General features: G+C 32.8%; 1 protein-coding gene across 20 annotated transcripts in view; it reads left to right on the top strand.

Annotated features, from left to right (window-relative positions):
* The window catches only part of LOC114336038 (longitudinals lacking protein, isoforms H/M/V), a 630,205-nt gene that overhangs the window by 460,323 nt on the left and 145,295 nt on the right, over window positions 1-24,587 (top strand). Inside the window, exon 5 of one of the 20 annotated variants that reach the window (XM_050646594.1) lies at window positions 9,896-10,273. The exons of 18 other annotated variants lie outside the window; for them this stretch is intronic. In XM_050646594.1, coding sequence (XP_050502551.1) covers window positions 9,896-10,122 — 227 coding nt within the window. In that variant the 3' untranslated portion in view covers window positions 10,123-10,273. Of the gene's footprint in view, window positions 1-4,734; window positions 5,001-9,895; window positions 10,274-24,587 lie in introns of those variants that run through there. One more of the 20 variants, XM_050646585.1, reaches the window with a different exon arrangement.

Genomic DNA, 24,587 nt, shown 5'->3' with positions numbered 1-24,587 from the left:
TCCATATTTCAGCATTTCCATTTTTATGTTCCCTGGTCCTGGTGTTGTTTCTATTTTGTTATTTACTTTCTTCAAAAATAATAAACAACTATTACTAAACTATATTATAATGACTGTGGATATGAGAGTCTATAACGATTCAAGTAAACTGTTTATACCAGATATAAAAATACCAATCGTGCAAAGCTTAGCTGCGTTTGATATACTGGCATTATATAGTTTAAATATAATCACATACAAACAATCAAAACCTATTTTCTCCCTTACTTTATGGAATTAGTTGACAATCTGATTCATTGTGATCGAACTTATTCATCGTATAAGAGAACACCGCCAAAAATAAACACCATTTGAGTATTGAATGTAAACTATAAGAAAATGTCAAATAAGTTAACAAAACAAAAAAAAATTAGGGCACTCATGGGAGTGCCGACAGAAGTGAAAACTTCTTACGAAGCAAGGTGTCTATCCCTCCTCCAAGCATTATAACTTCGGTCGAACTTATACGCAATTCAACCTATAGTATATAAATTACTAATATCTGCCGTATCGATAACGATCGCGAGTTCAATGCTTTTTCCTCATCCAAAGAGAAGTAATATACCTACATTATATACCCATTGGGTGCATCCTATATTATTTACATATACATACACATAATACATAAACGTACAGAATTTATTTCGGCGAAGCGATGACGGTCACGAATTTAATGCTTTTTCCCCATCCAGAAAGTGCACAAAATCGCTACAGAAGTTTTCACTTCAAAAATACTTTAAACACTAATCACTTATAACAGGGGTGGCCAAACTGTGGCTCGCGAGCCACATGCGGCTTTTTAAAGGATTGTTTGTGGCTCTCGATAGATGCACCCGAGATCCTTGTAAATTTTTTGTTATTTTTTTTCGAATTAAAAAAATTGTTCCAATAACAAGAAAAACAACGGGTATATACAGAAGCTAAAAGGAATAGTTTTTGATTGTTGATTAATTTTTTCTGATTTCTTGATTTTTTTCTGGTTCCATTTGAAATTAACATAATTAAAGGTGAATTTTCTATTTCCAATATAATTATGGCCCAAAAATCATCTGGAGAATTAGAATTAACAGAGATTCAAGAAGATCGAGCTCTATAATTAAAATATAAGTCGAAGCCGATTGAAATAAAATTTAATTACAATTGTTTCATATTATTGCGCCAACTCTAAATAGTGATATGATGGCACAATGATATGACATGATTGTAATTTCGAGACGGAACTATTCATGTAAATTTTAATCCATTTGAGTGACATTATATTTTCCATAAGTTGTTTTTGTATGATGTCCTTTGTATAGTCGGTTCGCTAAACTCAGACACAACTGGCTAGTGATTTTAGTCGGCATTTTTTTTGTTTTTGGCCCATTTTGCCAACATTGGCAAAATTACTAACTATTCAGTAATTGTTAACTATTTAGTAATTATTTTTTTGACAATTTTACTAAGTTGGCAAAATTACTTACTAAAATCACTAGCCAGTGGTGTCTGAGTTTAGCGAACCGACTATACCAGAATCTTAGTATCACGAATTAAAAAAGGCTGCCTATTATTTCCTATATTCAGACTAACATACTTCTGATATGAGTATCACATTATTCCACTTTAATATTCGTAAAATTAAACGCCGATCAGTAATAAATAACCAGCATTTGAAATAATTACTGAGAAGTGCTGTCACCAATTTATTCAACAAATTTTAAAGAATTATCGAAAGAATTAAATAAATATTTTAATTATTAATCTTTAAATTTAATACATGGCTTTTGTTATTTTATTTATGTTTTCAAATTTTCAATAAAACCCGGTTATTAGAATACTGGTTATAGGAATATCCCGGTTTAAGGAATAGAAATTTGAGTTCTCAAAATGGGGTTTTTATTAGCCATCAATGACCAGTTAGTAGAATATCCCGGTTTTAGGAATATTTTTGCTTAACACGAAGGCTATTCGACTGTATAACATCTTTTTTTAATATAGGTAAATTTAATTGCGGCTCGCGAGAAATTTCGAATTTTAAAAATGGCTCGAACTATAAGGAGCTTGGCCACCCCTGACTTATAATGATTGGAGTACGGACCGTGTGGCTCATTTGGGTACACACTCTATCCCTCCTTCAACCGTTATAACTTCGTTCGAACTTATACATACGCAATTCAACCTATAGTATATAAATAACTAATATCTCGCCGTAGCGATGACGGTAGCGAATTCAATGCCTTTTCTCAATCCAAAAAGAAGTTCTATACCTATATTATACACGCGTTTCGTGAGTCCGCTCCTATACTATTTATATATACATACACCTAATATGTAGGTACCACAAATGCGAAAATTTCAAACAAATAAGCCAGTTGCCACATCCCTACAGAATGGTTACCAAAATAATTACTAACAGGCTATCAAATAAATTCGATAGTTACCAGCCTGTTGACATAGTACCATAAAACACCTACAAACAATAACGACACTTATCGAAAAATGCAACGAATACAATGAACCTCTTCATTTGACATTTGCGGATTACAATAAGGGATTCGATTCCATATAACTCTGGGCCGTATTAGAAGGAATAAATAACGGAAGGATTGATTTTAGATATAGAATACACCTCAAATACATATACTACAATGCAACTATGCAAATAAATGTATCAGAAAGTCTAACAACAAGCAAAATAAGAACGGAGAGAGAAGTTAGACAGAGGACAAAAACAAATAAAACAAAAGTGATGACAAATCAATATACCACAATCGACTTAGATGGAAGTGATATCGAAAGTGTCGAACAGTATATATACCTAGGTCACACGATCAAACTAGGCAAACAGAATCAAACGGCAGTATCGGCCAATCCGAAAGACTTAGTAATGTGTTAAAAAATAAAAAGATACTAATAAATCTAAAGAAAAGGGTATTCAACAGTTGTTTTTTACCAGTTATGTCTTATGGAATGGAGACCAAGATACTTACAGAGGTATCAGCCAATAGATTGAGAACGACACATAGGGCGATCAAACGAGCTATGTTAGGGGTATTTCTGAGGGAACATATGCCAAATGAGGACGTGCGAAGCAGGACGAAAGTGGAATATGTAATTGGAAGAATTTTAATACAAATGAAACGGATCTGGGTAGAACACCTGGCACGACAAAACATCGAAACGTGGACGAGAAACATTGTATATTGGAGACCACGCGAGCACAGTCGTAGTAGAGGAAAACCACAAAAACGATGGATAGACGACATCAAAGCAAAGAAGAGAATGGAGAACTTATGGGGAGGCCTTTGTCCAGGAGTGGATAAAAACGGGCTGAAGAAGAAGATAATATATATACATACAAAATGTATTTCGACTAAACGATGACGGTCGCGAAATCAATTCTTTATCCCCATCCAAAAATAGGTGTTATACCAATATTATATACGCGTTGCGTGCCTTCTACACTATTTATATATACATATACATAATAATATACATATACGTACAAAATTAATTTCGCCGAAGCGATGACGGTCGTGAATTCAATGCTTTTTTCCCATCTATAAAGTGCACAATGTCCTTAAAGAAGGTTTCACTACAATAATATTCCTATTACTATACGTACATTATTATAATATACGTACAAAATTTATTTCGTCGAAGCGATGACAGTCGCGATGATAGTCGCGAAATCAATCCTTTCTCCCCATCCTAAAATAGATTTTACATTTATTTTAAATTTAAATACTTCTACACAATTTATATGTATATAGATACACATAATAAATATACGTGCAAAATTTATTTCGCCGAAGAGATGTCGGTCGCGATGACGGCCGCCAAAAAAATTATTTTTCCCCATCCAAAAATAGGTTTTACATTTATTTTAAATTTAAATATTTCTATACAATTTATATATACATACTCATATACATACGTACAAAATTTATTTCGCCGAAGAAATGACGGTCGCGATGACGGTCGCCAAATACATCCTTTTTGCCCATCTTAAAATAGGTTTTATATTTATTTTAAATTTAAATACTTCTATATAATTTATATATACATACACATAAATATAATATATATATATGTACGTCAAAATTTATTTCGCCGAAGAAATGATGGTCGCGATGACGGTCGCGAAATAAATCCTTTTTCACCATCTTAAAATATGTTTTACATTTATTTTAAATTTAAATACCTCTACACAATTTATATATACATACACATAATATATAGAATAAGCGATGACGGTCGCGAATTCAATGCTTTTTCCCCTATCCAAAAAGTGCACAACGTCCCTAAAGAAGTTTTCACTTCAAAAAAATTGGCGACTCTCTGCAAGACTTGTAACGCAACATCGCTTTGTGCAAACAGAAGAAAAGTCTCTATAAATATGTCATATAATACTCTTTAATTAATAAATCTTAAAACTATAACTCGTTGCAAAATAGTGTAGTACAGTAAAAACAAAATGGCAACTGTGTGTGTGTTCACAAAGAGGGGATGGCATTAGATAAACTTTTTGCCACGGATATTTAAAATGGCAACTGATAGTGTCAAAATGGCTATCTTTCATCTTAACTCTATACTTGCTTATAAATAAAATTGAAACAAAATCAAAGTGATTTTACCTAGAAAAAATCGGTTACGAAAGGGTTAATAAGGCTTAATTTAAGTCGATACTGGATATTAATTCAATTCCATTTTTAGTTTTAGGTGCACGTATCCAATGCACTAACTGTGGGAAATATTTCTCCAACAAGAGTAATATGAGATTTCATTTATTAAACAGATGTCTGTATAAAACAATAATACATTGTAAGGTGTGTAAACGTTCCTTTACCTCTAAAGGGCAATTTAGATTCCATTTGATACACGTCCACAAAATTAATGTTTCCAATTCTGACGTAGTACTTTACATGGAGGAAAGTTCAAATTCGACGGAAGAATCACAAGAGTAATTGAAATACCTTTACATTTCTGCCAAATTTTGTTTATTGTATTCTGACATAATATTAACTTTTTTTATTTTTATTACGAGGAAAACGAAAAGCCCTAGATACAAAGTTTACTACTTTTTAAACAATTAGAATAATTGAAATAAAAATATAATAAACAATATTTTAAATCCAAGACTTTTCGTTAATAAACTGCTTTCTGGCTGCATCCCATATCTCCGGATTTTACAATATATAATCACATAGAGACGACGAAATAGGAGAAAGCAAATAGAGGACACTTAGGCCACGCATTTACCTTCTCTTCGTCTAGGAAAAGGACCGAAAGACAGTTTCTAAATACTCAAAAATTGAGTAAAAATGAAAAAGATAAAAAAGGGTTCAAGGCAGGTTTTGTTTATATTCGATTCAGAGTTGGACTACCATCTCCATATAGTAACTGTTTCAGCATCCTTATGCATCATCAGTGAAGATTACTGATGGAGATGGTTAACAGTTACTATATGGAGATGGTAGTCCAACTCTGAATCGAATATAAACAAAACCTGCCTTGAACCCTTTTTTATCTTTATATTTTTTTATTTTTAATTAAACGATTTTATTTAGTTCAATCGTTTGCGTCAAATCTTTAGACGTTAATTTGACTGCCTTTTCTTCAATGCAAATGAATGAATTTTTGCAGACATATGCATTCGCGGGAACAATACACGAATAGTCGATCAATTTTTTTTTGTATTTATGAATTGTTTAAATAAAAAAACGATTAAAAATGCTTAAATTCTCTTGTTTTTTACAATGTAGAAACTTGAAACTTTTACAGATTGTAGCTAATTATATGAACTATACATAATTTCACTTTTTACGTTAATTGTTTACGTTATGCTTCATACATCAACAATAAAGTTTCAAATTTATCCAGTTTCTGTCCGATTTCTATCCAATCTTCAGCGAAAAAAAGTTATGACACCGCAGAGAGACGAATGCTGCCCTTAGTATTGTCGTGGTCTTCGACTGTCCATAAAACGCAGGTTTCGACTGTTCACTGGTCGCTACAGATCAAGACCACATTGCGTACCAAATGGTTGAACTAACAGAATTTTGAGGCAGAGCTTGACCAGACTTAAATATCAGATGTAATTGTATAAATTAAAACTAAATAGGTTACGGGAATTTCCATTTAAGCACAAAATACCCTCATTCAGACTGTATTAACACAAATTTATAACTTAATCGCTAAACACGTGATTAATCAAAATTCAAAATTTGTCTAAAGTCTACTACAATTTTTGCTAATTTAAATACTGTTAATATTTCAACTTACCGTTTTTGTTGTAACATGAACTCAATTGCCGGGGGGTTTTATCAAATGAGGAACAACCCTTTGAAACTGAATTTAAATAACTTTTGTTCCCCACCATTCACTTCCGTTTCAATACAGGTGTTACAATTTACCAACCTTATCAGAAAAAATAAAATAATTTTGACAGATAGAGGATACCAACAAAATTTGTTTGAATTTTTGAAAATTTTTAATTTAAATTTGTTTAGAGTAAATTTCCAGTCATACAGTAGTAATTCATATTCAAATAAATCCATCTGATTTTTCTGAATATTTAAACCAAAACATTACAGCCGTAACCTGTTCCTCATTTGAATATCAACCTCATTATTGTTAAACATCTGAAATTTCTGTCTTAATCATAGTTAAATTTCGTTAATGTAACTTTTTAAAAATGACTTAAATTGTATTTTACCATTGTTGCACAAAATTGTATTAGATCCAGCCAACATCATATTAATAATATTTTCACAAATTACTTTTTTGAAAAATGACTAAACAGGCAACTCTCACTACATCCTAATAGAAGTAGAATTTTGACATTGACTTAAGGTCACTCTCAGTGACAGTGACATTGGCACCACATAAAAATTCAGGAGAATTTTGGTAATTCTTAAAATCCAAAAGAAATAAAATAAGATGTAATGCTCAAATTGCTTTCCTATTCAAAATTTCCAAACTCCTGTTCTGTCCATCTCCTATGTGTTTGTTCAAGAATTTTGTTATGTGTTATTTATCAACTCAAAAAACAAAAGATTTTTTATCATTGAAAGAAACCATCAATGCAACAATACAGGTAATGTTTCACAAAAGTTTTAAATTAAAATTAATTTGATCTACACAACTATTTATGAAACTCAACAAATATTACCATACAGTTGAAAAAAGAGTTTTTTCAAAGCCTTTTTCACTTTTCATTTATTATTATTAATTTTTTTCCACACTTTAACTTTTTAAACTTTTTTAAACTTTTTAGTGATATTCCATAGTTTTTCATTGTACTATAGATAATTATAACTTCACATTACAATAAATTTTAATTTACTTACTACATTACCTTCACACTTAGCTTTATTCCTAAGTCAGTTATGAATGATTTTATTGTTTGACAATTTGAATATTTTTAATATAAAATTTTTTAACAAAGTACTATTGTTCAAGTTCATCTTCAACTTCAAATTTTAAACATAGCAAACAAATATTCACAAACAGATCACATCTATTACATAAACGACCAATCTGGCCTAAAAGTTGCACACCCAGAACAACATCTAACAATCATATATAAATAAAATCTACATTATTAATTAGAATAACATCACTATATATAATTAAAACAACATCACTATATATAACTAACAATTTTGATTATCGGTTTAATGTCGTATTTCCCTACTAAACCCCTCAAGACCCTACCGGTGTTTAGTTAATATATTACATTCAAATCTTTCCCTTTACCAACCATCCCTCTAGCAAAGTGCAGAGAAAAGTATGATATTGAATACTACTATATTCTTCGCTTATACCGGAAAGTAAGTATTTATCTAATACTTGACATGCTTTTGATTGCCACTGCATGTGAATGCGTGCATGTATGTGAGTGTGAGGATTGTACACCATGCGTACATACATGTGGGCATTCATTTACATGCATAAACATGTGTACTTTGATATTGGCTGTATCATTAAAATTTTATTTAAACCGGACCACCTAACTAACTAAGGTTTTTTGTTGTTTGTAGCATTTAATTTTACTTTAACCGGACCTGAGGATGCTGTGAATATTGTAGACAGCGAAACCGGTCGTCAGTTGTAAAATAAATTGTTTGTGAGAACGTCTCTCTTTTTCTTTACTACAATATTAAAAGTTGATTTACATTTTTCAAATCAACTTTTGCTGCTCGTTTCAGTTGGAGTTGACTCTAACTAGGAAAAGTCAACTCTAACTGAGAATCAACTTGAACTGTAACATATACATTGTAAATTATGTTTCGGGAGTGCTCCTAGTAGCATTTAACATGCCTTGGTATCTTGGTTTGTTTATTTCTACTGCATCTTGATTTTAAATTTAGTATAATTCATTATCGTCGAACATATGCATCGTATAAGAGAAGACCTTCCAAAATTAACACAATGTGAATAATGAATGTAAACTACAAGAACATGTCAAGTAAGTTAACAAAACAAAAAAAAACAACAACTCTCTGCAAGACTTGTAACGCAGTATCGCTTTGTGCAAAGAGAAGAAAAATCTAGACAAAGATGTCATATAATGCTCTCAATTTAATATAACTTAAAACAAAACAGTGTAGTGCAATAAACAAATGGCAACTGACAGTGTCAAAATGGCCATCTTTCATTTTAACTATTTACTTGCATATAAATAAAATTGGAACAAACTCAAAGTGATTTCAGCTAAAAAAATGATATTGTCATGGCTATCCTAACTTTGGTTGCTGCTATTCTGGATAGTCCTGTTGCCGATGTATTAAACCACTTTCTCAGGTTTTGAAGCCATGATATTCTTCTTCTCCCTGGTCCTCTCTTTCTAAATGCCTTGCCCTAAAGAATGAGTTGCAACAAGTCATATCTCTGTTCATTCCTCATAACATGCTAAAATATTCTAGTTTGCGCTCTTTGATGGTGTTAATTATCTCGCATTTCCTTGCCTATTCTACGTAGGACCTCAACATTAGTCACACGATCCACCCACGAAATTCTTAACAAGCGTTTGTAACACCACATCTCGAATGCCTCGAGTTTTTTTAAAGAAGCTTCGGAAAGTGTCCAGGCTTGTACTCCGTAAGAATAGACTACTCCAGGCTATAATGTAGAAAATACATAGCATCTGGTGATAGAGATTTTGGTACCAAGTGGTAAATCGTGACTTCTGAAAAGAGACTTTATCACTTAAGTGAAATCACTGACTGTTTATGTTGGTGCCAAGGTATGTCTAGCTGTCCACCCTGTCAATTGTTTTTTTCATATTAGATCAAGTCCGTGTTCTCTACATATAACTGATATGCGCGACATCATTATTTGCAAACCATTTAGATTATCTGCAAAAACTACTGCGTCGTCGGCATATCTAATGTTGTTTAGACGCATTCCATTGGCTAATAGGCCTTCCTGTAGTTCTCCCGGCGCTTGCTCGAAGATATATTCAGAGTATATATTAAACAACACCGGCGACAGAATTCATCCTTGCCTCACTCCTCAATCTATGGAGCCTGCCCCTGTCAATTTGTCATCCAATTTAATATTGGCAGTTTGGTAGTAATATAAATTATATATGATTCTCAAGTCTCTATCATCTAATCCCGCTTTGTTCAAGATGTTTATGAGTTTATGATGTTTTGCTCTATCAAATGCTTTTTTGTAGTCGATAAAGCAAATATACAGTTAACATCTCTGCATCTTTGCATAAGCATTTGGGTGCCTAACGCATCGCGGAATCCAAACTGCGTCCAGGATACTTGTTCTTCACATTTTTTATATATCTGCCGTGTGTCACTTTCACGAAAGACTTAACTTAAGTTGAGTCACAACTGGATATTAATTCAATTCCATTTAGTTTTAGGTGCACGTATCCAATGCACTAAATGTGGAAAATATTTCTCCAACAAGAGTAATATGAGATTACATACGAAACTTAATAGATGTCTGAATAAAAGAACAATAAATTGTAAGGTGTGTAAAAATACCTTTACCTCCAAAGGGCAATTGAGATTCCATTTGATAAACATGCACCAAATTCTTGTTTCCCATGCTGACATGGGAGATTACATGGAGGAAAGTTGAAGTTCGACGAAAGAATCAAAAGAATAATTGAAATAACTTTGCATTTCTGGCAAATTTTGTTTGTTAATGTATTTTGACAGATATTTACTTTTTTGTAATATAATAAATACACTTTAGAAATACATAATATAAGATATTTAATAATACACAACCTTTTTCTAAACATGTATTTATTCAAATGTTAGTTTATATTAGTCTTCAGTTAAATCTGTCCAAAAATTTTACAAACCATTTTGTTAAAATAGTTTAATTTATGTATTTTTTTCAATGGTCGTTGTTGGATTGGAGAATAATTAACACATACTCAACAATAAACAATATAGTATGGTATAGTTAGCTCCAAACCCAGACATCCAAAGTGAAAGTTATCCTCCAACACCAAATTGTTCTATATGGTCCACATAATGTTCAGAGAAAAAAGTCACACCATTTTGAGCGTCGGGTTTGGGGGGAGAGGGGGGAGAAATCTGCAAATTCGTAGTTTTTACGTTTTTCGTCAATATTTCTAAAACTATGCTTTAGCGTAAGGAATGTTCTATAGAAAAATGTTCTACATAAAATTTAAAACAAAAAAGGTTTATACATAATTGGTATAAAATCAACGGTTCCAGAGTTACGGAGGGTGAAAAGTGGAGGTTTCCGATACTTTTTATATTTACCGATTTCTCCCCCTCTCCCCCCCAAACCCGACGCTCAAAATGGTGTGACTTTTTTCTGAGCATTATGTGGACCATATAGAACAATTTGGTGTTGTAGGATAACTTTCACTTTGGATGTCTGGGTTTTTGGTATATTTATATCATAAATATTGCCCAAAAAATATAAAAAGTATCGAAAACCTCTACTTTTCACCCTCCGTAACTCTGGAACCGTTGATTTTGTAACAATTATGTATAGAACATTTTTTGTCTTAAATTTCATGTAGAACATTCTGGTATATAACATTGTTTACGCTAAAGCATAGTTTTAGAAATATTGACGAAAAACGTAAAAAAACTACTAATTTATTGGCTTCTCTCCCATCTCCCTCCCAAACCAGACGCTCAAAACTGAACAATATGTGGACCATATAAAACATTTTGGTGTTGGAGGAAAACTTTTACTTTGGATGTTTGGGTTAGGCCTTTTTTTGGACCAGTTATACTATACTACCTCCGTAACTTTGGAACCATTCATTTTAGAAAGATTATGCATAGGTCCTTTTTATTTCAAATTTAATGTAAAACAATTTTGTATAGAAGGTTGTTCATGCTAAACCGCATAGTTTTAGAAATATTGGCGGAAAACTTAAAAAACTACGAATTTACCGATTTCTCCCCCCTCTCCCCCCCAAACCCGACGCTCAAAATGGTGTGAATTTTTTCTGGACATTGTGTGGACCATATAGAACAATTTGGTGTTGAAGGATAACTTTCACTTTGGATGTCTGGGTTATGCCATCTTTTGGATCAACTATACTATACTAATAGTATATATCAAAACAAACAAAAAGATTATTACAGATCAACTTCAACTAGTAGCATATGCAGACGATCTAGCTATAATTGCGAAGACGAAGATGACGACACTTATAAAAGCCGTTAAAAAATTAGATAAGGAAGCGAAGAGAATAGGGCTATAGATAAACCAGCACAAAACAAAATACATGACGCTAGGGAAGGAAGACACAACAAATCAGAAATATCTAATAACACAGAACCATATATTTGAAACTATATCCACCTTTACCTACCTGGGAGCAACAATATTCTAAGTTCTATAAGTTCATTCTCTCTAAGAGACCTACCAATACAACGCTCACTATAAAAGGCGTTACAATTCAAAATTACAGCGTCTACAGCTACACCATATTCCGTTTTCCTGCATGCCTTTATGAATATGTCTGAGGATTTTACGTTCAAAATAGCCTAAACCAGGGCTTCCCAAACAGTGCGTCGCGACGCCCTGGGGCGTCGCGGCTTTGTTCCAGGGGCGTCGCGTGCCAGCGCGGACTTTTATTCGATATTCTAAACTGATATATGACTGAAAATAATATTAACTGGGATAACTGTGTAGGCGTGTGTACGGTGGTGCCCGAGCGATGCCTGGACAGTATGGAGAACTACAAGCTCTCATCAGAACCAAGGCTCCAAGTGTAAAATGGACACATTTGTCATACATAGAGAGGCCTTAGCAGCAAAGAAATTACACCTGAATTAAATGTTGTGATGGATAGCATTATTAAAGTGGTGAACTACACACGACCCGTGAAATCAAGATTTTCAAGAACTTTGTGAAGAAATGCCTTTAATTTATTAATACAACTTTCGTTGGCTGTCCAAAGGCAACGTACTCGGACATGTATACGAATTAAGAAATGAATTTTATTAATTCAGAGTTTATTAATTAAAACTTTATTAATTTAGAGTTTATAATAAAATTAGCATACCTCTGGAAATATTTAAGAAATTAAATGATTTTAATAAGTCTTTGCAGGGAAACAATACTCATATCCTGCCATTGACAGATAAAATTACTAGGTTTCAGAAGAAGTTGCTCTTATGGAAGAGAAAATTAGAATATCAAGAAATTGACTGTTTCCCTGCTTTACAAGGTATTCTACAAGAAAAATAGATAGAATTTTTCGATATCGATAGTCTTCGATCCCTCTTTAAAAAATATATTTACGCAACACATGTCATTATAAAGCGAACACTTTGAGAAATATTTTCCCGAAGATCTAGAGCAATATGACTGGGTCAGAAACCCTTTCCAGTCATCCACACAATCGACACTTTCAACAGGGGAAGAAGAACAACTGACAGAATTGGCCTATGATTCTAGCCTAAAGCATTTGGAGCTCAGTTTCTCATGAATATCATGCCATCAGTATTTCTGCATTAAAGATTTTATTACCATTTGCGACTTCGCACCTGTGTGAAACGGTCTTTTCTGCAGCTGCAGTAGTAATTAAAAACAAGTACAGGTCAAACATAAACGTAGAAAAAGAAATGAGAGTGACAATTTCCAAACTGAAGCCGCAGTTTCATAAGCTGTGCTCAAAAAAGTAAGCACATCCCTCACATTTAAATACCTATCCTTTTGAATTTTTTGCCTATGTTTTGATTTGGTTCTTAATTTCTAATAAAAATTATAAATGTTCAAATAGTGTTTTTGTTATAACTATAACCTGTTACTAGGCTAGTACCTACTAAAATTTGTAAGTATTATTGAGGGTTGGGTTTCGTTGGGCGTCGCAAAAAAATAGCAAAGTCCCAAGGGCGTCACAGTACGAATAAGTTTGGGAAGCCCTGGCCTAAACGTTCGTTATCACTTTTGTCATCGTCTACGTCTACGTTTCTAAAGATGCCGGTGGGGATGGTGTCTATGCACAGTATTATAGTTGGTGTAAGAAAAAGTGAGAAAGTATTTGAAATAATGAAATAACAAATAATACACAATTGGAAAGAAAATAGGAAAGTCTTAGATACAGAATACATTATTAAAAACAAGCTGAAAATGCGAGAATTATCATAACGAAAACTTTGTTTATTTACGTATTTTAATTCGTAATATGGAAAATTGCTATTCTGAAAAGTAGTTTAGAATTAATAATTATGTTTTAATGTGCAATTATATCATTCTAATTTAAATGTTATGAACTATAAAGGTAGTTTACTCTTGATCTAAATTTATATTTTTATATACCTCGTATAAAATTAATAAAACTTTATATAATATGTTGGTTGCATCATAAATCTTAGAACATGAATAGCTTTTTATGAATAATAACTTTTCTTCGTCAAATTAAAAATAAAAGAGTTTGTTATAAATGAAAATGTTGGTATCCATATTTTGAGAAAAACCTTCAAATATTTTTTTCCATTAGAATTGCACATATCAGAACATAATTTTTTATACCAAACAATATTATTTCATATACTGTCGGTTCGCTAAACTCAGACACAACTGGCAAGTGATTTTAGTCAATAATTTTGCCAATTTGGCAAAAAAAAATAATTACTAATATTAGTTAATATTTATAAATAATTAGTAATTTTGCCAATCTTGGCAAAATTCGCAAAAAAAATTACCTACTAAAATCACTAGCCAGTTGTGTCGAGTTTAGCGAACCGACCATACAGGGTCTCCAGAAACTCTACCGACAAACGAAGACAGGAGATTCCTCAGATAATTTTAAGAGAATTTAACCACATTCACCTAGTCCGAAAATGCTTCCTAAGGGAGCTAGAGCTCTTTGAAGATGGCGTCTTGTAATTACTTTTTCTTAAATACCTCCAGAACGCTTTTAGTTAGAAAAAACGAAAATTGGTACACACATTTATCTTCCAGAGATAAATCGATTCCATCTATGGTGACTTTGGGTGGTGGTTTTGGGTGGGGCAACGGTTATTTTATCGCAAACTTTTTTGTCTTTAACTTTTAAGCACTTTTGATACTGGATTATTAAATTGTGAGGTATTCTAGTACTAAAACATACTCTTGCTTTAAGTCGGTAGGACACACCGTTTTCTAGAAAAATCGATTTGAAAATTTTTCATTTCCTGAATTTAAAAAAAATTTGAAAATTAAAAAAAAACGGTGTATTTTACCAACTTCAAGCAAGAGTAACTTTTAATACTAGAATACCTCATAATTTAATAATATAGTGTCAAAAATCCTTAAAAAATAAAGACAAATAAGGTATTCGATAAAGTAACCGTCGATCTACCCAAAACGGACGCATATGACCGGTACTAGAAATTCACAATTAATAAAATCGATTCATCTCTGGAATATAAATAAATGTGCCAATTTTGGTTTTTCTAAATAGTTTTTTTTTATTGATTTTTTTTTTATTTTCAAACAACGAAAAATTTTCAAATCGATTTTTCTAGAAAACGGTGTATCCTATCGACTTAAAGTAAGAGTACCTTTTAGTACTATAATACCTTACATTTTAATAATCCAGACTCAAAAGTGCTTAAAAATTGAAAACAAAAAAGTTATGCGATAATATATCTGATGCCCTACCCAAACGGACGCCTATGAGCGGTACTAGAAATTTGCAATTAATGAAATCGATTTATCCCTGGAAGATAAATATGTGTACCAATTTTCGTTCTTCTAAATAGAAGCGTTCTGGAGATATTTAAGATAAACTAATTACCAGACGCCATCTTCAAATAGCTCTAGCTCCTTTAGGAAGCATTTTCGGACTAGATAAATTGGGTTAAATTGTCTTAAAATTATCTGACGAACCTCCTGTCTTCGTTTGTCGGTAGAGTTTCTGAACACCCTGTATTTTAATTTCATAACAAATGGAACAGTCCATTTATCATAAAGGGTAGGCCGTATACTCGTAAATATATACCTACTTAATAAATTATTGCTTTTAAAATATACTCAAATTGTATTTTTGAACATCTCATTTATTTTATATAATAATTAAATTCTTTATCAAATGTCATTGATGTTTTATTAATACTTAATTTAAAATTTAGTTTGACATTCACGAAGTGTCAAACTCAAATGTAAATAAACTATGCTTTGCTGAACAAATTGAGATTAAATAAATTGATTTTTTTATAGTCACACAAAAATACGACAGCGCTTGTTCAATTCTGGAAGAGAAATGTCAAACATTTGTAAAACTACTAGATAATTATTACTAGTCTACTCGTAACTTATTGAGTTTGATGTTTAGCTTTTTGAAAAGTAGCCTACTTCCTAATCAACCATTTGAGCTGACGTTTAGTGCCGGTAGGAAATAACCGGATTGTGACAAAAGTCAAAAGTCAAAAGTCAAAATTTTATTTACGCATATAGCATTTACATACCTACGTCACATTTAAGACTTTGAGGTTGATTATCTCGAAGACGGTTAGAGATATCGAAATGCCGTTTTCAGATTTGGATTCAGAAGGCAAAACTACATAAGCATCCATCAATACACCTGCTCTAAGTATTGCAAGAGCGGCAACGCAATAACGCACAGACTTTTGCAAATTTATAAACGAAAAGTTTTCGTTGATAATACTATACACTAATTTAAATCTGAAAACTTTATTCTACAATATGCAATTACATTTCGTTTTCATTCGTCTAGGAAAAGGTACGAGAAAAAGTTCTTAGTACTCACAATCTGAGTAAAGATAGAAGTAAATTAAAAGACAATTTATGCTTTATTTCGCAATCTAAAATTTATTTTATTATTTCGAATACTTTCTCTCTCATACACCGACTATAATAATGTGCATAGAAGCCATCCCCCACCGGCACCTTAAGAATCTGTGCACTGTACGTCTCTTAATTTCCGCAGTTACGTAATTTATTGTATGTATTACTGTAGGATTACATTCGTTTAAGTTATTTTATTTTATCATAAACGCGAGCCGAAAGCCAGTTAAGTGGCATTTCCCTAATAATAAAAAAAAACGCGATAGATCTATAGGTTCAACATATCATGGCCAAGTGACAGTAGTCAAAAAATCAGAGAAAAGTCGAGTTGACATTAAGACGCTGATGATAGGGGGCAGACGGCCTTTTTCATCAGAATAAAGACGAACGACGAAATAAGATAGCATATTTTTGATATAAAGCCGTTTTAGATGTTCAGTGTTAATTACCGTTCACATTAGTTGTTACATTATCCTTGTAATTTACGAGTAAAGTATTTGCTGTATCCTAAAATCGACCTGTGACCAAAGAATCAACCCTAGACACTAGACAACAGAGGATAAAAGCCTACATTACTTTGGTTGATTTCTGAGCCTCTAGATGTTATGAACTCTCTTATTGCTTCGAAAGTATATGTTCAGACAGTTAGATCTTCGGGTTTTGCTACTTGATTTTTGTTTGTCAACTTCATATTATCCGTTCGGGCACGTAGCGTTTCGTTTCCGAAAAATATAAAAACCTGATTTTACAAAGAGTTGTCTGATACTATACGCTCCGTATACTATGAATTGTTCATATTTAAAACAATATTTTTCGGAAACGAAACGCTACGTGCCCGAACGGATAAATATGAATCGTCCTTTAACGTGTAGCCTCGTTATTTTTGCTACTGCTTCCAATGCCTTTGAACGATTGGACCAAGTTTGCCTTTCTTCTTGCTATGATATCGATGTCGTCTGTATACGCTAGTATTTGTACACTCTAATAATGGTTCCTCCTGGTTGTACCGGGTGTCCCAATAAGAATGGCTCTCGGCCATATCTCAGGAACGGTTTATAGTAGAGCTTTGAAATAAAAAATTTTATAACAAAAGTTGCCTCAGGAAAAGCCTGGAAATTATTTTCATAATTGTGGGTTCACCGCTAGAGGGCGTAATTGAATATCAAAAATAAAAAAATCTAAATTTTACAAAATTTTCCTAATGAAGGGGCACTGGAAATCCGATTATTGTATTCTTCATCAAATTCTGCGCATATTTGATTTAACAAGTTTAACTCTACCTTTGCAAATAAGAGGTGGGGGTGAGTGGGAACCTTGTTATGAAAAAATGGCTGTAAGTCCGGTTCTGCTAAATCAAATTTTGAAAACTGGGTCTTGTTGAAGACAGATCTTTTTCTTCAATGTAAGCGTGATAATTTTGAACCATCCTAATAAGTAATAAGCCAGCTGGGAGGCGTTATTTAATTTTTTTCAGAAATCTAGTTTTCTTTGGAAAATATTAAATACAAGTATGCATTTTTAATCATACTTTATAAATTTAGATTAAATTAGCAATAGAATAGCGAAAACGGCATGTCGATACCTTTTGTCTATCTCAAGATATCTCGAGAAACGTGTAAATTTTATACATAACTGTTACTATCACCGGTAAACTAAGTTAATGAAAAGTAGTGTGCTGTGGAAAAAAACAAAATAACATTTTCCAGATGTCAACGTATAAAAACATAATTAATTAAAACAACAATATAAAGAGAAACAATACTATTAAAATTAAATATAACACAGAACAAAAAGAACTACTTAGTGACGACCTAAATATTCAAATTTTTGCCCATCATATACTACTCTAGAATACATTATCCAGAGAATAATAAACGCCATTCAAAGCATATCGAGAGCAGAAATTGAGACTGCTGTTCAATCCACTCTTGAAAGAGTAAATGTTTGCAACGAAAATGATGGGCAAAAATTTGAACGTTTATGTCATCACTAAATAGTTGTTTTTATTTCTTTGTAATAGGGCTTTTCAACGCTTCTCATTTGTTTCGAGCCTCTGTCATATGCCGTATAATCCGTGTATAATATTAATATACGAGATATGAACGAGGCTCGAAACAAATGAGAAGCGTTGAAAAGACCTAATATACGTTGACAGCTGGAAAATGTTTCTTTGTTGTTTCCATAGCACACTACTTTTAATGAATTATTTCGTTTACCGGTGACAGTAACAGTTATGTTTTTAAATTTACACGTTTTGTAAGATATCTCGAGATAGAAAAAAGGTATTAACATGCGGTTTTCGCTATTCTGTTGCTAATTTTGTCTAATTTTGTAATATGGTATTAAAAATGCATGTTTGTATTTAATATTTTCCAAGGAACACTAGATTTCTGAAAAAAATTAAATAACGCCTTCTAGCTGGCATATTACTCAGTAAGTTGGTTCGAAATCATAACTTTTACATTGACGAAAAAGATCTGTCTTCAACAAGACCAAGTTTACAAAATTTGATTAAGCAGAACCGGACTCACAGCCAGTTTTTCATAACAAGGTTCCCACTCACCCCCACCTCTTATTTCCAAAGGTAGACCTAAACTTGTCAAATCAAATATGCGTAGAATTTTATGAAGAATACGACGATCGGATTTCCAGTGCCCCTTCATTAGGAAAATTTTGTAAAATTTAGATTTTTTAATTTTTGATATTCAATTACGCCCTCTAGCGGTGGTCCCACAATTATGAAAATAATTTCCAGGCTTTTCCTGAGGCAACTTTTGTTATAAAATTTTTTATTTCAAAGCTTTACTATAAACGGTTCCTGAGATATGGCCGAGAGCCATTCTTATTGGGACACCCGGTACATAATATACAGGGTGTCCCGAAAAGATTGGTCATAAATTATACCACAGATTCTGGGGTCAAAAATAGGTTGATTGAACCTCACTTACCTATATACAATAGTGCACACAAAAAAAGTTACAGCCCTTTGAAGTTACAAAATGAAAATCGATTTTTTTTCATATATCGAAAACTCTTAAAGATTTTTTATTGAAAATGGACATGTGGCATTCCTATGGCAGCAACATCTAAAAAAAAATTAAAGTGAAATTTGTGCATCCCATAAAAATTTTATGGGGGTTTTGTTCCCTTAAACCCGCCTAAACTTTTGTGTACGTTCGAATTAAATTAATATTGTATTACCATTAGTTAAAAACGATGTTTTTAAAACTTTTTTGCCTCTTAGTACTTTTTCCATAAGCTAGTGTTTATCGAGATATTTTGAATATTTGTCGAATCCACCACATATTTGTATATGGTTAAGTACGATTATAGAGACCTGTTAATAATCTGAAAATGTATTTATAATTTACATTTTTATGTATATTTTGAAAAATAAGCCACATCTCGATAAAAGGTGACTTATCAAAAAAGACTAAGAGACAAAGAAGTTTTAAAAACACTGTGTGTAACTAATGGTACCACAATAATAGTTTAATTGGAACGTACACAAACATTTGGGGGTTTAAAGGAGCAAAACCCACAGAAAATGTTTATGTAAATATATTAAAAAAGAAGCCGCATCTCGATAAAAACTGGCTTATCGAAAAAATACTAAGAGACAAAAAGTTTTAAAACGTTGTGTTTAACTAATGATACCACAATAATGAATTAATTGGGACGTACACAAAAGTTTGGAGGGGTTTAAGGGAACAAAACCCCCATAAAATTTTTATGGGGTGGACAAATTTCACTATAATTTTGTTTTAAGATGTTTCTGACATAAGAATCATACACGTCCGTTTTCAATAAAAAATCTCTAATAGTTTTCGATATATTGAAAAAAATCGATTTTCATTTTGTAACTTCAAAGGGCTGTAACTTTTTTTATGAGCACATTTGTACTAAGGTAAGTTAGGTTCAATCAAACTATTTTTGACCCCAGAATGTGCGGTATAATTTATGACCAATCTTTTCGGGACGGTATATCGTCGCCTTAAAGTGTTAACCTGCATGTACTTTAATTTACGGCTGAGTTGGTTTTAAGGTAGTCAGTTAATGGTTGTTTTTGCCATGGAATTGGTAAGGGCAACGCTTTAAATATGGAACTGAGGAAACCTTTTGTTGATAACAATCCACTAGTTATAAATAAGATACATTAATTAAAACTATATACAAGGTGACAGGACAAAAATGAAAAAACAGGAATATTTAGGAACTAGAACTAGACAACATTTAAGACTGATGAGTGTAATAGATGAGTCATAAGTTAATTAATGTATTTTCGTGGAAATATGAAACCACTATTACGCTAAGTGAAAATATTTTAAATCAATAATTGGGTTAGTACCTTCAAGAAACCTACAAACATATTGATTAAAACCATGGGGTATGTGTACTAATTACCTGATAAAGAGTTGTAAGTGAGTAGTTATTCTTTTCTATTTCATGCGTTGTACAATTTTTAAATTTTAGGTGGTGCTCATAGATGTCCAACTTGTAACAAACACTACAGCTCCAAGTGCAACATGAAGTACCACATGCTTTTTCGATGCCTCAATAAACTTCAGTTACGATGTAAAATCTGCAAGCATGTGTGCAGTTCGAAAGGAAATCTGAGAAGTCATATTGTCCATAAACATAAACTACCTATTTCGTCTGCAGAGGTCATGAATTATCTCGACGAAAGCTCCCCTTTCCCTACTTTGGGCATAAAAACTCAGATGTAAATATTGATGTATATGTTACGGACAACGATGTAAATTGGTCATTGACGTTAAAGACCGGACATTGTCGTGAATGTCCATTTCCCCTGGTTATTAACGACAATGCCCGGCCTTTAACAACAATAACCTTAGCTATTGGCCAATGTTGTAAAAAAAATAACCTAAAATTAGAGTTTTCATCAATAACCGGTCAATAACGACAGTGGCCAAAAGCAAATGGCCAATGTTGATAAAATCAATAAAATTAGATATGTTGTCCTATTACTTTTTTATATAAGATAGCTTTTGAAGGCTAATCATTTTTATTTTGACAATATAGTGAACCATGGCTTTTTGTAATACTTTTTACATAAATTTGCTACGAGTAATTTCAGCACGATCACAGAAATGAAGCAAATACATAACCTATCTTTTAATCTAAATTTCAACATTGACCGATTAACAATGGGCATTGTTGACATTGACCGGACAATGATGGAAATGTTATCAAGAATTTAAAATTATCATCAATGTCCAGTTTCTATGGACAATAACGTTAATATCCGGCCATTGTCGACAATGACTAATTCAACAGGCCATTGTCGATATTGCCTGGTTATTAACGTTATTGGCCGGATTTACGTTATTGCCCGTAATATAGTATACACTAAGGCAGTGGTTTCTAACCTTTTTGTACCTGCGCCCCCTTTTAAAAAAATAAAATTGTTGCGCCCCCTTAATTTTTTAACATATCTAATTTTATAAATTCTCAACTCAATCTTGAAAATTTACTATCACTAGATATGTCCATTATCATTTCCTGCTCTGCTATCGTAAGGCAAAAATCATCATATTTTTCAATCACAAACGGGTTTCTAATCCATTTATATTTGGACATGTCAAGATCTTTAAAGTAAAACGAGAATTGCTTCCGTAGACATAGACTGGTCAAAATTTCATCAGCAAGACAGGTAATTTTTAAAGTGGGAAACATGTCAAAATTTTTCAGACTTATTATTATCCACAGTTCTAATTTTTTCATAAATGCAGTAATCTTGTCTTTCTGCGTAAATGCACGCATTCGAGGTCCTTGCATTGATTTATTTAAAATACTGCGTCTTTGAAGAATATTATCTAGTTGAAGTACTTTGACACGAGAAAGCCAACGTGCCTCACAATAATATAGAAGGGATCTGTAGGTATTCTGAACCCATGGCATCACACAATTTTGCTAAAAGCCTTCCTCTTTACAGCTCTTATAATAACTTCAAATACTGTTGGTAGATCTTCACCCATATCTCTTAAAACAAGCGATTGTCTATGAATCATGCTATGTGTACAAACTGCACGAGGAGAGCCACCTTTCGAACTCGTGCTTGTAGACTGGCATTGTTTCTTGCCATAGATGGAGCTCCATCTGTGTATAGTTCCACACAATTCTCCCAGAGAATGTCATTTCCAATAAAAAAATTATCAATGATATTAAAAACTTCACTTGCTGTAGTATTGTCTTCAATAAGTTTACAGAATAACATGTCTTCTCTAACATCAGTTTCCATAACATATCTTACATATGTTATCAAGTGTGCATCCTTAAGAACATCGGTAGCCTCATCTACTTGCAACGCGAAAATAGATAGTTTTACTTTTTCTATTAACTGATCGCAGAGATCTTCAGATATTCGTCTTCCCATCGTATTACCTGCAAGTGGAATGATTATAAATTGATCAGAATATGATTCACTGAGCATCATTTTTGTGACACCTATTCGACTTCTTTGGTTTGTATTCGAAAATGATATTTTGAAAACAGCTGCATGCCCCCTTGTAACACTATCGCGCGCCCCACAGTAGGGTGGTTCGAAAAAAACTTTTTTTTTTTTTATTTCAGATCGCTATAGGGCGCAAAAGCTGCCATTGGTATAGACTTGAAAAAAGCACAAATTATTATTTTTTTATTAATTTGTCTTCCGGTCGCGCAATGCCATCGAAGTTAGCAAAAATTGTGAAAAACCTTACTTTTTAAATATATTTTTTTAACAGGCCAGATGGTTTTAATTGCGTTCTTATACCATGAATTAACTACTAAAAGTATGTAAAATCAATATAAATGCACTTATTATACATTTGTTTCATATCTTCCGGTCGCGCAACGTAATACAAAATGAGTAAAATTAGTAGTTTTTGCAAAATTTCAAAGTTTGACTGTTTGGTACAATTTAATCATACGACTTTTAGAGATGGTATAGTTTAATTAAACTACAATAATATATTTAAAATCCAAGCATATAAGATAAATTTTGATATTCAAGTGGAATTCGGTCGCGCAGCTTCGTCAAAAACAGCAGATTACCGAGAGAAGAGGCGCAAGTGACGAATGCCAGCGAAGCGCGCTCTGCCACAAATAAAGATACATGTGGGAATACCTCTACAATGGAATATTTCTCTTCTCCATTACAACGAACTGCCATTCCACCACCTTTCCAACACTTATATGAAAATACAACAGGCCCAATAGGATATTCCGGACCAATTGGAAAGGCCCTACCTGATTATGAAAGACTACCACTTATTGATTTTAATCCTATTGATTGTGAGATTCCAAAAGTTGACAAACGTATTCTTAGCAAGCACCAATAATTGTACTTGTTTGAGATATCAGAAGTCATCAAGTCAGGACATTGTTCAGAAGACTTTGTAGTGGGTACGTGATCCTATCCCAACGTCACATTCAAGATGGCTTACTACTGCAAACCGAGCTTTGCGTTTCTACATCAGTGTGTCCAACCCTTCTGAAAATCTGAGAGAGATTGTCACATTCATTCTCAAATGTTATAATATGCCTATGTGGTTTGCCACAAAAATAAACTACAAATTCACAGATGAGCCTAGACATGATTACAAAATCATTGAATATTCAAGGTACTTACCAGAAGAGCTTTTCAAGTTGTTGATCCCGTTTTACAACGGAATGCTTACTTTGCTGATCTTGAAAATTTACTTTTGGCTATGGTAACTGATGACAGAAACCATATCCGAGAGCGCTGGGCTTTAGGCGTATCATGAAGGAAAAGCAAGCAATATCTGAAAGTGACTCTATCAGAATATTTAAACCACCAAACTTAAACTTTGAAGCTAAATAGTATTACGAAATTATCAAATGGAACACCAGTACACTGACTCCCCTCTACTGCTAAGAATATTGACTAATGAAGAGATAAAACAGTATGTGAGCAATGACTTCAAGCCTGTTATGAGTATAGATATTTTGCCATGCCATACACAGGCAGTTGAAAGATGCGTTAAGCTAGTGACCGTAGCTTCAAGTAAAGTCTGTGGACACAGTTCCAGAGGCAGCTATATTAGAACCACATTATTGCACCGCTCAGCGATGCCACGATTAAAATCAACAACAACTGGTAGTCTTTCACAATCAGGTAGGGCCTTTCCAATCGGTCCGGATATCTTTTAGTGCCTGTTGGATTTCCATCTAAGTGTTGTAAAAGGTGGCGGAATGGCAGTTCGCTGTAATGGAGAAGACAAATACTCAATTGTAGAGGTCTTCCCACATGTATCTCTATTTGTGACTGCGCGAGCTTCGCT

Source organism: Diabrotica virgifera, chromosome 3, assembly GCF_917563875.1.
Source record: "Diabrotica virgifera virgifera chromosome 3, PGI_DIABVI_V3a".
NCBI lineage: Eukaryota > Metazoa > Arthropoda > Insecta > Coleoptera > Chrysomelidae > Diabrotica > Diabrotica virgifera.
The sequence above is the reverse complement of the archived record's forward strand: the minus strand, read 5'-3'. Positions and strand labels throughout refer to the sequence as shown.